Source organism: Rana temporaria, chromosome 4 (assembly GCF_905171775.1).
Source record: "Rana temporaria chromosome 4, aRanTem1.1, whole genome shotgun sequence".
NCBI classification, from domain to species: Eukaryota; Metazoa; Chordata; class Amphibia; order Anura; family Ranidae; genus Rana; species Rana temporaria.
The window spans coordinates 277,350,998-277,366,707 of record NC_053492.1 but is presented as its reverse complement, the minus strand read 5'-3'; the positions used below and the strand labels follow the sequence as shown (position 1 = coordinate 277,366,707).

At 42.8% G+C, this 15,710-nt stretch overlaps 1 protein-coding gene across 3 annotated transcripts in view; it reads left to right on the top strand.

Annotated features, from left to right (window-relative positions):
* Window positions 1–15,710, top strand: part of TBC1D32 (TBC1 domain family member 32) — a 552,992-nt gene that overhangs the window by 461,540 nt on the left and 75,742 nt on the right. For all 3 annotated transcript variants that reach the window (XM_040350328.1, XM_040350326.1, XM_040350327.1), the window contains exons 29-32: window positions 5,765–5,828; window positions 8,484–8,599; window positions 9,938–10,092; window positions 14,317–14,457. In XM_040350328.1, the coding sequence (XP_040206262.1) occupies window positions 5,765–5,828; window positions 8,484–8,599; window positions 9,938–10,092; window positions 14,317–14,457 (476 nt within the window). The remainder of the gene's footprint in view (window positions 1–5,764; window positions 5,829–8,483; window positions 8,600–9,937; window positions 10,093–14,316; window positions 14,458–15,710) is intronic.

Below are 15,710 nucleotides of genomic sequence, written 5' to 3'. Positions count from 1 at the left end.
GAGTGCAAAGTGTTCCAACTCTAGGGCCTCGTACACACGGCCGAGGAACTCGACGTGCCAAACACATGGAGTTCCTTGGCCAGTTCAGCCCTGAAGCCACCGAGTAGCTTGGCTGGCCGAGAGCTCCCATAGAACAATGAGAAAATAGAGAACATGTTCTCTATTTTCTCGACGAGTTCCTCGGCGGCTCCATCGGGCCGAAAGTGTACACACGACAGAGTTTCTCGGCAGAATCAGGCTCTGACCGAGTTTCTCACCGAATTCTGCCGAGAAACTCTGTCGTATGTACGAGGCCTAGGACTTATCTACTTCCAGTGTATTCATGCGCCAAGCTCTGGTCAGAATAGCTATTATCCTCCTTGGTCATAACCCATCTCCAGGTTAGGACATACCATTTTTTTTTAATGGAGCTACACAACACATGACCTGGAAAGCACTAAACTGGCTTCAGGCAAGGCAGCTAGCGAATGAGAGAAGTAATGTATTCAAGGTACAGTAGGTTAGGGCAGAGGGGCAATTTTAAAGTATATCATTTTTATAGAACCACTGTCAGAATTGTATTGCTCTATGTGTCCCTAGTAGAGAGATTTATTCTTTTTTATTGTCCTGATCAATAAAGTCACTAGGAAAGTAAGGGTAGATCCAACATTTTGAGTTGCCACCAGAACAGGAATAGAAGGGAGTTTTTCCAACGATGACACTTCTCAAGACAGCTGTGTAAGAGTGGATTTCCCCCGCATTTAAAAGATAACCCTTTATCCTATGCATTAAGATGAAAAAACACCTATCAGTGACCGGCCCCCCAGTCCACCTGTCTTACTTACCCGAGCCCCAGAATTTCCCACGGCGAGGACGTGCGGTCCCTCTGCCGGGGTTCTCGGCACTTAAATGGATAGATTGATAGCAGCATAGCCATTGGCTTCCGCTGCGGTCAGTCAAATCCAATGACACTGGCACCAGGGGGGCGGGGCCGAGTCATACATTCCGGGGCTATGGACGTCGAATGATAGACTCGTGAGCGTGCCCGCAAGATAACCCCATCGGGAGAGCACTTCTCCTTGTGGGTTATCTGATGTGGGGAAGAGCCGGAGAGGGACCCCGGAAGTCTGTGTTCGGGGCCACTTTGTGCAAAACGAACTGCACAGTGGAGGTAAGTATGACATGTTTGTTTTTTGTTTTTTTTTGTTTTTTTATAATTGAAGCTTTACAATCACTTTAACTTTTATTGAGCCTAAGAGAGGAAGTGAACCAAAATCTTCCTAATGAGACACAGATAGCAAAAGCAGTTTTTCTTTAGCTATACTTTAGTTTTTCAAATTAAAGTATACTTATCCTTTAATGTTAATTGAGTAGGGTAAACAACAAGGGGCTAGATTCAGGTAGGGGCGCGCAATGTTACGGCGGCGTAGCATATCGTATTTACGCTACGCCGCCGTAAATCAGAGAGGCAAGTGCTGTATTCACAAAGCACTTGCCTACTAAGTTACGGCGGCGTAGCGTAAATGGGGCCGGCGTAAGCGCGCCTAATTCAAATGAGTATGAGGGGGGCGTGTTTTATGTAAATGGGTGGTGACCCGACGTGATTGATGTTTTTTTACGAACGGCGCCGTCCGTGTACATATCCCAGTGTGCATTGCTCCAAAGTATGCCGCAAGGACATATTGGTTTCGATGTGAACGTAAATTACGTCCTGCCCTATTCGCGAACGACTTACGCAAACAACGTAAAAAATTCAATATTCGACGTGGGAACGACGTCCATACTTAACATTGCGTACGCCTCATAGAAGCAGGAGCAACGTTACGCCGGAAAAGCCTTACGCAAACAACGTAAAAAAATTCTGCCGGGCGCACGTACGTGTTTGAATCGACGTATCTAGGTCATTTGCATATTCTACGCTGAAATCTACGGAAGCGCCCCTAGCGGCCAGCGTAAAATTGCACACAATTATACGCCGGCGTATTCAAGTTACGTCGGCGGAGGAAGCTTATTTTTTAAACGTATCTGCCTTTGAGAATCGGTGTAAAGATACGACGGCGCAGATTTGAAATTACGGCGGCGTATCTGGAGATACGCCCCATATCTTGTTGTTGAATCTAGCCCAAGGTTTTTTTTTCTCCTTGGTGAGTTAGTAGTTACCAATCAAAAGTTATAATATGCCAAAATGAATTATTTTGCGACATGAAGAAGTACTTCCATATAGAAAATATTTCACATTTTTTTTTTTTTTTTTTTTTTAAAGCCTAACTCCAGTTTTTGCAAGTTGTGGACAGAATAGGGAAGGATAAGAAGTTTACGTTTTTTGCTGTTTGAGGTCCTTTGGGAAGGTTTTTCTTTATTTCTTGCATCCATCTCGAGAACAGGATGTGGGGAGTTGGGAAATGTTCCCACTAGAAACCAACAGAATGCCCACAGAAAAAAAGATTTTTTATTAGGTTACGGAAGGTTTACAATTTAAAAATGAACCTACTGTATTATTACTGTTTGTGTTTGGGGTTTTCCTTCAAACATCCTACCCATTTATACTCAATGTATTAGTTTATGATGGAGTATTTAGGACAGAAAGTTAGGGAAATATACCCATCAGGGAAACAAAATAAAGACCTTTCCCTCTCTATCCAAAGCCAAAAGGGTTTTGCAGGAGTTACACTTCAGTGTTTGAATGATTGGTCATCTACATATAATTTCTATTTGAATGCTTAGGAAAAAATAACGCTGCACACAAAGTTGCCATTCATGTTATGCAAAAGCTGGCTTATATCCTAAGTGCCGGTTCACACAGAGGCAACCCGACTTACAGCGCAACTTTACAAGGCGACTTCAGCGCGACTTGAAGCAACTTACAACATGACTTAAAGTTGCCTCCAGGACAAGCGATCATAGAATAATCAGCTCTGTGAGAGGAAGGGGTTTGCCTGAGTAAACAATTTTATTTTCCTGTAAAGTTGCTTCAGTTAAGACACAGATCCGACTTTGGAGGCAACTTCCATTGAAATCAATGGGTACAAGTTGCCTACAAGTTGCCTAGAAGTCGCCTTGAAGTAGTACAGGAACATTTTCTAAAGTCGGAGTGACTTCAGTAGTGTGCATTGAGACGTCTCTCATTTACTTCCATGGAATTTCTCATGTCGGGCAACTTGGGGCGAGACAAGTCAGATCCCAAGTCGCTGTAGTGTGAACCGGCACTAATATGAACGTATACAATTTGTGTCTTATTTGTTGCATAAAGTTATACTATGTTGTGATAAAATAACATACGATTGTATGCTTTGCTTTGCAATAAGTAATGTAGCTTGGAGATTTGGGTCCATTGTCAAGTGATATTAAAGGCTTACTTTTAAAAATTAAAATAAAAAACATGTCATGCTTACTTGCATGGTGCAGTGGTTTTGCACATAGCAGCCCCAACCCTCCTTTTCTTGGGTCCCTCGCCAGCACTGTTGGTCCGTGCTCAGTGTCCCCAGAGCAAGCAGCTTACATTGGGGGCACCCAAGCAGGCTTTTTCCAGAGCCATGGCTTTGTGTGTCTATTCACATACAGAGCTGCTGCTCAGTCCCACCCCCCTCCTCATTGGCTCGCTGGCTGTGATTGACAAGGGCTCCCACTCCCAAGGGCTTCCACTGCTGTCTCAGCCAATGGGGAGGAAGGGTCCCTGGATAGCAGAGGCTCTCGTACACATTGCTGGATCAAGATGGGGCTCAGGTAAGTATTAGGGAGGGCTGGGGGCAGAAGAGAGAAGGTTTACCTTTATGCATAAAGTGCAAGTTAAAAAAACTTGATCCTTTAGAAATACTTTAAACCAGGATGTCCAGCAATAAATCTTAATATATTAAAGCGCTATTAAATCCAAAACCAAAAAATTTTATAAATTGCAGCTTACCCATCATTAAATGCTGTGGCTGCATTTGTTTTCTTATTTTAAGCTTTTTTTCCTCTGTTTTACTTGGTGATCTGGCCAGTAATACATCTCATGTATTAGAATGTCCTCAATCTAGAGAAAGGAGCACAGGGGGCAGATTTGGACAGCAGCTTTGTCAGTCCTGGGGAGGGGTGTGTTAGATGTACTACCAGTACAGATTACTGTAAAAAAATTGAAGCTGAACTCCAGCTAATACTTTACAATCAGTTACAGCAAACAGTAGTTTCCTTTTGGGATAAAGGTTTTACAAATATAAATAAAAGCTGATCATTTTAAGCACCCCTTTCAGTGTTAAATCCCTGTAACTGCAAGAGAGCTTTTCTGTTGAAAAACAGACTTACTGACGGGATTACCAGATGAAAACCTAAAGAAATAAAACAAGTGCAGCCATCACATTTCAGAATTGGTAAGCTGCAGTATAATAAATATTTGCTTTTGGGTTTAATAACATAGGGCCATATTCTGAGAGAAGTTACGATGGAGTATCTCAGGATACTCCACTGTATCTCTCTTTTTTGGCCCGTGTATCTATGCGACTGATTCTTAGAATCATTCTCGCATAGATACACTTAAGATCCGCCATGTGTAAGTCACTTACACTGTCGGATCTTAAATGTAATTACGCTGCCCGCCGCTAGATGGCATTTACGTGAAGGTCTCATTTGTTTATGCAAATGGACCTGCTACGCCGATTCCTGAACGATTTTGCGTCGCGTACCCGTCGCTAACGTCGTTTGCGTAAGCGGAAACTTACTCCTGCTATATGAGGAGTAAGTTTCCGCATGTCCCACGTAGGCCATGTTACGGATAGCGTCGGGTCCGCGTCGTGTTTTTCCGTCGGCTACGTCGTTTCCCTAAGTCGTTCTTGAATACGACTTTACGTCAATGACGCACACGTCGGCGTCATTGACGTTTTCCGCCGAGAACTGGAGTATGCGCACTGGGCTTTTTTAAGCCCGGCGCATTCGCAGTTACTTAGAATCGGGGGCGCGCTTAATTTGAATAGAAGCCGCCCCCTTGAAGATACACGTGGCTACGCCGGGCCATTTACACTCCGCCGCCCCAAACTACGGACCCAGTGTTTGGGGAATACAGCACTTGCTCCTGTAGTTTGGGGCGGCGGAGTGTAAATGCCTTACGCGCCGCCCGCGGACATTTAGAGAGAATATGGGCCATAATAATTTTATGCTATTGCACACTTTAGATGTGATTTTTCAGCAGCAGTGATCTCTTTAAAAGTGGAAATATATATAAAAAAATTGCAATTAGAAAATGTATACTAACAAGTACAAAATGTTAGTTGAGCATCTTTGAAAATCCTTTGATTCCCTTTATTTTTTTACTAGTATCAATGTATTACAACAGCCTGTCTCCCCCTGAAATTTTCAGATAGCATGTTGGAAGATCGGAACTTTTGGTTGCCTGCACCCCCACTAAGTTAAGGGTCCTGTCACCTCCTTAGGGACAGAAACAACAATATAAACCTGATAAAGGTTCTAACCTTTCCTCATACCAGTAAAATTGTGTTTTGTATTGCGTTTTTGTGTCTGCTGACACTTTTAAAGATATCTTTTATGACAGCACAGAAAATTGGGGGGAAATATAGCAGAATATAGCAGAAAAAAAACAAAACCGAAGCTCTAACCTTTCCCCAATCTATCCATAACTAGAAAAGTTTTGGCTGGAATTACATTTTAATTACCATCATAAAATATTTCATTTAAAAGTTCATTTTTCTATCCAGGAAAGTGCACTGTTAACTGAGCAAATAACTTTTCCAGATCAGCACACTGTCTCCTATGTGTTGACATTTAAAACATTTAAACCATTTTTAATTTTGCTTAGATACGAACATCAAGAGTGGAAGTCTCTCTTCATCTCAGCAGCTTGGTGTAAAGTTGGTTATCAGGTATTTTTTTTTTTTTTTTTATCAGATAATTCTATATGTTCTCTAAGTTTCCCATTATATTCCAGACAACCTTTGAAAATTACGGAAGTCGCAGTCGGTAAAAATAACATTTTAACAGTATTTCAATTTAACCATTTAAATGTAAACAGGAGGAAAGCAGCATAAGCACTGGTTCACACCAGAATGCGGTGCAGGGAAGGCGTGTTCTTTGCGAGTTTTCCCACATCGTCGATGAATGTGCTGCGATTGAGATCTGCACGCGGGTGCCAGTGTATTGTTAATTGCACCCCAAAGACAGATTACCAACGCAGCACGTTTGCGGACACCAATCCACATAGTACCGCAGTACCATGCAGTTTGTGCAATGCGTTTTTCAAAGTAGTGCGAGTACTACTTTTTCAGTGGTCCAGTGCATTTTGCAGCTCATTCAAATGAATCAGCTGTTAAAATACACCGCACGCGAACCAGCCAGCGTAAACCACTACAGAGAGGCAAAAGGGTTGATTTACTGGAAAAAAATAAAAAAATATGCTATTCACTCTGCAAGGGAATTTTTTCTTAGCTTGGTAAATGTTACAACCAGTCATACCAAACACTATCGCTATTTCTTTAGTAAACCACCAGTTATGACCATGGTCTATAATATATCCACACAATTAGACCACTTAGTTTTCCCAAACCAATTTTTTTTCCAACCCAGTGAACGAAAAAAAAAAAAACCTGACAGATCACTGTACTAACACACGTGATGTTAGTACAGTGATCTCCTCTGCAGTGCTATTGAGTTCTGACAGGGGAAAGGCCCCCCACCGCCAGGATACACTGATCAGCACTCGCAAGCACTAATTGGATACTGGTTTTCCAGCATGCCCGTTGGACAGAGGACGGTTGTGAGACAGGCTGAAAGTCAGGCGGCTCCTGCCGAACCAACCAGTTTCGGACAATTTTCAGTCCGTGTGTACTTGGCATTATGCCGCGTACACACGATCGTCTGTAGGCACGTCCATCGGTCAAAAATCCACGCATGCTCAGAATCAAGTCGACGCATGCTTGGAAGCATTGAACTTCATTTTTTTCAGCACGTCGTTGTGTTTTACGTCACCATGTTCTGACACAATCGTTTTTTTAACTGATGGTGTGTAGGCAAAACTGATCATCAGTCAGCTTCATCGCATAACTGATGGAAAAATCCATCAGACCGTTTTCATCGGATGGACCGATCGTGTGTACAGGGCATTAGAGGAATGTGCAGTTTTTTTCAGTTATCAGCTAGATCAGGGGTCTCCAAACTTTTCAAACAAAGGGCCAGTTTATTGTTCTTCAGCCTTTAGGAGGGCCTGATTGTGGCCAGCGGGGGTAGAAAAATGTCCTGGTGAGAATAAATATGGCCTCAGAGTTTGCGATCAGTAGCATAAGGAGTAGTGCCCCTATTAGTAGGAGTAATTGTATCTCATCATCGGTATCAGTGGAAGAAAAAGTGCCCCATTGTTGGAGTAAGTGGAAAGAATAGTGCCTCATATCAGTGGGAGGAATAAAGCCCTGAGGGCTGGATAAAAGCTAGCAAAGGGCCACATCTGGCCCTTGGGCCACAGTTTGGAGGCCCCTGAGCTAGATGAAAGGGCTTGTTACACCAGCAGCTGTGCCTCATGCATCATATGCCATCCCACATCAAATTTGCTGGTATGATGCAGTGCCATTCATTCTGAATGGCACCCCAATTTCCCTGGCCAAAGGATGTATGTTTTAGAGCAGGGATATGCAATTAGCGGACCTCCAGCTGTTGCAAAGCTACAAGTCCCATCATGCCTCTGCTTCTGGGTGTCATGCTTGTGGCTGTCAGAGTCTTGCTATGCCTCATGGAATTTGTAGTTCTGCAACAGTTGGAGGTCCACTAATTGCATATACCCGTTTTTAGAGCAACACACAGCAACTAACTAATTTGCAGTGCGGTGTGTTGCCAAAAAATATTTCATGTACTATTTTTTGGCAGCGCATCACAACAACATTTTGAATAATTTCATTCACCATGCTAAGAGAAAAAATGCCTTTCAAAGTGAAAATTCCCTTGCAAGGTAAATAGCCTATTTGCCCTTAGTAAATCAACCCTTATGTTACATAAAGCCTCGTACACATGACCGAGGAAAACTGCCAGGAGAGCTTTTGGCCGGGAATTCCGGCCGTGTATATGCTCCCTAGCAGTTTTCCCGTCAGGAAAACAGACGGGAAACCCATCGAGAAAATAGAGAACCCTGCTCTCTATTTTCTCGTCGGGTTTCCCGACAGAGTGTTTCCTGCCGAGAAAAACGGTCGTCTGTATGGGTGAAAAAACGTGCATGCTCGATAACACTTAGACGCATGCGCAGTAGCATACATGGTTAGTGTGGGGTGTAGTAAGATGGTGGCGTCAGCATCAAATGTGACGAGACCCGAGATCGTCGTAGTCGATGACGTCACCGTGTTCTTGCCATTCAAAAAAACCTCAAGGTATCCTATGACTTGATATGGTGGTATTTCTGCCACCCTGTTGCTGGTTAAATTTTTGCTTACATGTTTTTTGACATCATGAAATCCATTTTAAACAGTTGTTCAAAAGGCTTTTCGATTTGTTGATACTACTGTCCATAATCTAGTCATTATTTCTGTTATTTTCTCTAGGTACGGTAGCCATTTAAATCTCCTGGGCAGCGGTGGTGAACAAGATCTTACACATCTACTGCTGCAGTGTGAGAATTTCCTTCAACAACAGCAAGTAGTTGTTACCTCTCCTCTGAGTATCCTTTTATAGAAATTCCACCATTTAGTGAACCTCTAATGCTATCCAGGTTATATGACTGTGCTTAGGTTATGCTAATCTGGGTCTATATACATTTTGCATGATTCCTTTCGGTCCAATTGAGCATGATTTCCTTAGTGTCTCTGGCACAACTGTAGCATATTGGCACCTTTTTTTTTATACTTAGCCTAGTGATGAAAGCTGAGAAATCCCAAATGATTGCCTGGTGTGGAAAAGAATTACTAGCATGAGCTACAAAAGCCTTAGTTAGTATCTGTGTGTACAGGAAGTAAATAGGCATTCCTGCAGTTAAGATTTCTCCAGAATCCAGCTGCATCATGGGACATCCTTCATTACAGGTAAGCAGGTCTTTTTTTCAGCGGGAACAGTGGGGAGCGCAGTTCTGGCACCTTCAGCACTGCATGTATGTAATAGCAAGGGGTGTGGAGCGTGCTGGAGGGTCTATTGATGCAGGCTGCCAGGGGATCTATTGTCACTGGTAGGGATCTGCTTTTGTGTACAAGCAATATATCACATGCAGAACTGGCAGGTAGTGTGTGAGTTAGCGCTCATTGGCAGCTAGGCAGGTATGAGGTAGATCATAAGGAATCGATAACAGATGGGGGGGGGGGACAAGATGTACTTCAAATACAAATAAATTATAGACAAGGCCTGAAGAAGGAGGCATCGTCACCTGCCACCCTTCCTGTGTTTGGTCTTGTGCTAGCTCTGTGAGAGCATACTTGGGGCAGTCCTGGGAGGTGGGTAGGGGTGGAACCAAGGGACGGTGCTCAGAGGTGGGTGGGGGGTGGAACCAAGGGACAGTGCTCAGAGGTGGGTAGGGGGTGGAACCAAGGGACAGTGCTCAGAGATGGGTAGAGGGTGAAACCAAGGGACAGTGCTCAGAGATGGGTAGGGGTGGAACCAAAGGACGGTACTCAGAGGTGGGTAGGGGGTGGAAACAAGGGATAGTGCTCAGAGGTGGGTAGGGCCCACGCCAGAAAGGAGTTCCTGCGCCTATTCTCTGAGAAGAAAAGCCCTGCAGATAAGCAATGTTTTTTTTAGATAGACTTCAGCTGCAAAGAAACTGGAGAAAGGGAGGCACCAGAATAAAGAGTGTAATGATGTGGAGAAGTATGGCAAGTAAAAGTAATTAAAACAATTTTAAATATATAGCACATGTTCATATTTTTAGAGCAGTATTTTCCCTTTCAAATTCAGAAGGTCTACTGTGGCCTTAGTTTGTAAAGCCACAATCCTAAACAAATGCAAAACATTTGCTGTCAGCTAGAATCCAAATTCTGTTTAAAACTTCCTTGACTGCTCTTGTGCCCAGGGTGTTTGCACAGAGGCTATTCTGGTCATGACTGGTTTGCATCTTCTATGTTTCTGATAATGTCAGGAGACGGTGAAAAAACATTAACATTTCTACAGAAATTTTCCAGTCTCCTAGTCTCAGCATATCTCTGGCTGCCACGGCTTCACATTTCTGTAAGTAATCTTGTAAACACTAGCAAGAAAAATCTAAAATTCATTGTGCTCGTTCTATAGGAAATTACAGTTTTATAAAAGCACTTCTGCTTGACTGCTTTGACTATATTTATTGTGATAGCTATTGTATTTATATATGCAAAGGAGAAAAAACAAAAAGTGGAAAAAAAGGTGTGTTGTTGGTGATTTTGAAATGATCTCTCTGCATTAGAGCTTTAAAGGGAAATTTTGTTTATTTAATTTTTGTTTAATTAACATGCAATGTATTTTGAATGTTTACAAGGTTATTATAAATATATTCTTGTCATGTTTTTTACTACTTATATATTCTTATTTAACTGCTTAAAGCGGGGGTTCACCCCAAACATTTTTTTAACATTACATTCAGCCGAGTTGTTAGAATGACAATCGGCTGTTTTTTTAATCTCCTTGCCGTACACCGTTTTTTATATATATATATATATATCTATATATATATATATATATATATATATATATATGTTCACCGCGGCTTCCAGGTATGGAATCTGCGGGACTGGGCGTTCCTAATTGATTGACAGGTTCCGACCGACGCATACAGCGCGTCACGAGTTGCCGAAAGAAGCCGAACGTCGGTGCGCAGGCGCCGTATAGAGCCGACTCGCAGTCCGGCTTCTTTCGGCAACTCGTGACGCGATGTATGCGCCGGTCGGAAGCATGTCAATCAATTAGGAACGTCCAGTCCCACAGATTCCATACCCGGAAGCCGCGGTGAACACACATATATATATATATATTATATATATATATATATATATATATATATATATATATATATATATATATATATATATATATATATATATATATAAACGGTATGTACGGCAAGGAGGTTAAAAAAAACAGCCGATTGTCATTCTAACAACTCGGCTGAATGTAATGTTAAAAAACATTTTGTCATTTTTTGGCATACATTTGCTGCGGCAGAGAGGCCCTTGGGCACAAAATCGGGTACCTGTACATGATTCCTTCTTTGGGGTCTGGTGCGCGCCGGAGACCCGCTCTTACTGTCATCGGACATAGTGGGAGCCAACCCGGGTATCGTTCGTAGAAAGGCAGAACGGCGGTCTGCCTAGATAAACAAGGCAGATCGCTGTTCTGCTAGTAAGAAAGACAGAGATCTTGTGTATCTGCTAAGCAGGAATACAGATCCCAGTCTTTCTTCAGTTAAGCCATCCTTCACACAGTTGGAAAACACTCCCAGGGAACACACTTAACCCTTTGATCACCCCTGATGTTAACTTCTTCCCTGCCAGTGTCATGTATACAGTGACAGTGCTTTTTTTTAGCACTGATCACTGGTTCTTAAAAAGTGTCACTTGGTGTCAGTTTTGTCCGCCGCAATGTCGCAGTCCCTCTAAAAATCACTGATCGCCGCCATTAGTAGCCAAACACTACTTTATCACTCATATGCAGACGACACGCAACTGTATTTTCGCATCCGTAACAAAAAGGATCATCATCCAAATCTAGAGACATGCCTCTCTTTGATAGAAAACTGGATGACTAAGGCCCCGTACACACGGCCAAGGAACTCGACGTGCCAAACACATCGAGTTCCTCGGCCAGTTCAGCCCTGAAGCCGCCGAGGAGCTCGGCGGGCCGAGAGCTCCCATAGAACAACAAGGAAATAGAGAACATGTTCTCTATTTCCTCGTCGAGCTCCTCGTCGGCTTCCTCGGCGAAATTGTACACACGGCCGGGTTTCTCGGCAGAATTCAGCCAGAAACTCGGTCGGAAGCTGAATTCTGCCGAGGAAACTGGTCGTGTGTACGGGGCCTCAGAGTTATCTTAAACTCAACAGTTCCAAAACAGAACTTCTTCTGTTACACGCCAGCCGTAAGTGTCAACGGACAACAACCTGGACACCCCCGCCAATTCTGGGCCAAATCATCACCCCTAGCTCCAAAGTCAAAAGTCTCAGGGTCATCTTCGACACCTACATGACAATGGATGCACAAATAGGGTAAGTAGTCAGCGGATCCCACCATCTGCTGCGCCTACTACGCAGACTTATTTCCTAAAGAAGACGTAGCAGTCGTGGTGGGAACAATTGTGAACTCCAGACTGGACTATGCTAATGCCCTTTACCTCGGACTCCCAAAGTACCAAATCGCTCGCCTGCAAGTCGTACAAAATACGCCCGCCAGACTTGTGACTGGGAAAAAACCGTGGGAATCTATCTCACCCTCGTTGAGATCCCTTCACTGGTTGCCAGTAAAGGACAGAATTGCTTTTAAAGCACTCTGTCTGACACATAAGTGCATCCATGGGATGGCTCCGAAATATCTATGCGAAAAGATAAAAGCTCACAACGCCAATCGCATTCTGCGATCCACCAACCAAAATCTGCTTCAGATACCCAAAGCCAAATTCAAGTCCAAAGGAGAAAGAAGATTTGCGCTCCAAGGTCCCAGACTATGGAATGCTTTACCAACCAGCATTCGGTTGGAAGAAAACCACCTGACCTTCAGAAGAAAGATCAAAACTCATCTCTTTTGATATCAAGAGAGACAGGAACAACGAGCACCCAGAGGCGATTTAGTTTGCATGTGCCGCGCTATATAAGTTTTTCATTCATTCATTCATTACTAGTAAAAACAATAAAAAAAATCAAAAGTCCATAAATCTATCCCATAGTTTGTAGACACTACAACTTGTGGGAGGGAGAGTCCCGGACGGCCGAGGGACTTGTGGACATCGCTGGATAGAGATGGGGCTTAGGTAAGTATTAGGGGGGCTGCTGCACACAGAAGGCTTTTTATTTTAATGCTTAGAATGCATTAAGATAAAAAGCCTTCTGCCTTTACAAGCCCTTTAATAGTTAGTAAGGCTTAATAAAGACACCGGTCCATCCAGTTCAACCTATGAGCATGTTCTGTGCACATGTCCTATGAATTCCTATATCCTTATATAATTTGTTCACAGAGAAGCACATCTAGCTTTCATTTTATTTTTTTATACGTTACCTACACTCTTTACTGAGACTACTAACTGTGGAAGGGAGTTCCAAGCCCTCCCCTACAGGTCAGAGAACTTCCTGCTGGGGCAGAGGGAAGGTATATTGGTGCAAGCTCTGACACAACCATTGCAGAGTTTATTTAGGACATTCTCATTAAAGCAGGCTTTACACGGTCGAATTTCGAACAAATTTTCTTTTCAAAATCAGAATTTTTATTATTTTTTGTGATCCGATGATGCCACCATTGATTTTTGAAATTCGGCCGACCAAACCTTCATGTTGCCGGGAATATTCCCTGCAGCCCACTAACGGTGCAAAATTCGTACGAAAATTCTTTGATACGATTTTTGAAAGAAAATTATTTCGAAATTCGAACCGTGTATTGCCGCCTTAAGACTGCAGCAGGCAAATGGGGTGGCAGGAGTACAGGAAAACTGTTAGTAGCAGAGAAGGTGACCTACAAAGAGAACCTCTTAGGCCCTGTACACATGATCAGTCTATCCGATGAGAACGGTCCGAAGGCTGATGGTCTGATGTGCCTACACACCATCGGTTCAAAAACCGATCGAGTCCAACGCGGTGACGTAAAACACACGACGTGCTGAAGTTCAATGCTTCCAAGCATGCGTCGACTTGATTCTGAGCATACCCGGGTTTGAAACCGATGCTTTTGCGTACTAACCATCAGTTTTGACCTATCGGTTACCAGTCCATCAGTTCAATTAAAGCAAGTTCTAAATTTCTGGACCGAAGGATAACAGACTAATGGGGCCCACACGGTCGGTTTGGACTGATGAAACGGTCCTTCAATACGTTTTCATCGGATTGGACCAACCGTGTGTACAGGGCCTTAGTTTACTGTGCATGGACAACTTGATAGGTTCACTTCAAACCAGGAGTAGACAACCTGGAGCCCTCCAGCTGTTGTGAAACTATGTATCCCATGAGGCATTGCAAGGCTAGCAGTTACAATTACTCCCAGAGGCATGATGGGACTTGTAGCTCGTCAACAGCTTGAGGGCCCCAGGTTGCCTACCCGTGCTTTAAACAAATCATACAAATGCAAACACATTCAGAAAAGAATGAAACCATATTTTTTCAAGCAGTCCCCTTAATTTGTAAGATAATAAAGCATGCAACTCACAGCACTAATGCAAATAATGATTTTATATGGTTCACTTTTACTTAAGAATTCTAATCACGTATCCATGTCTTTGTTGCAGAAACACCTGCCAACTGAAATAGCGCAAGCTGGAATCCACCCGATCTATTTCTGCGCTGCTTATTACATTGAGATGTTGATGAAGGCAGAAATGCCACTTGTCTTTTCAGCGTTCCGCATGTCTGGTTTCACTCCCTCCCAGGTAATATTATAGACATGTTCAACTTCTTTCTGATTATTATTGTATTGTGTTAAACATGGTTTGTAATGCCTTGATTAGGGCTGCCAGTGAATACAAAACTACATTAGGTAATATCCAAGAATGCTAAAGTCATTGCTCTGAATAATTACTTTCTGACTTTTGACTGCATACATATTAATTAAAAGTATCTCACCCCTCATAAAACTAGCGATACACTCTGTAACAATTTCAATTAGTATTCCACAGTACAATTCTTATTTGCATTGTTGAATATCCATAGCATGATAATGTCCTTGGAGAGAGACAGTGATCAGTAAAGTTTATTGCTTTAATACAGACAGCTTAAAATGTACCAGTGTGTAATACTAAATACTTGATTTTTTATTTGTAACCTGTTTAATAAAAAGATACAGAAAAGTGACAAGGACATTCTAAGTTTGCTTAATGCATTGGATTATTTTCATTTATCCATATTATGCTGTAGAAGTAGGTATAAAGCTAAATAACAGGCAAATGTAAAAGAGACAACTCAATGCAGCTCGTCATTATTATCTTTATTTTATTTAATTAGTGTAAGCATCTTATTTTGATCTGGCACCATCAGCTTCATGTATAGCTCAGGCTGGGTCAGGGAGAAGCAGGACAAGGAGACTCTCAGTTGTGCTGCAGTGCTCATGTGCAATCAGGGGATGTGCTGATAGAAGGAGAGAGCAGATTAACTGAAAGATAAGCTCATCAGGCTGCTGCTTTTCTCTCACTTTCTTTTTACAATGTAGGGATAGAAGAAGATCTGTACTTAAACTACAGTAGAGAAAAATCAGATATCTTGGCCTGAGTAAATCTCAGTATTGGATATAAAGAAATTGTGATGGATTGATTGACTTGGGTACAATCAGCCATGGGCGTCCGCTCCGTAGGGCAAGGGGGGGCAATTGACCCCCCCTGGAAAATCAAGAAGGTGTTGAAGAGTGAAGAGCGCCGTGGTGACAGGCAGGTTAGAACAGGGAGAGAGAGGCAAGCTGCTCGCCGTGGCAAATGTAAAAGAGACAACTCAATGCAGCTCGTCATTATTTATCTTTATTTTATTTAATTAGTGTAAGCATCTTATTTTGATCTGGCACCATCAGCTTCATGTATAGCTCAGGCTGGGTCAGGGAGAAGCAGGACAAGGAGACTCTCAGTTGTGCTGCAGTGCTCATGTGCAATCAGGGGATGTGCTGATAGAAGGAGAGAGCAGATTAACTGAAAGATAA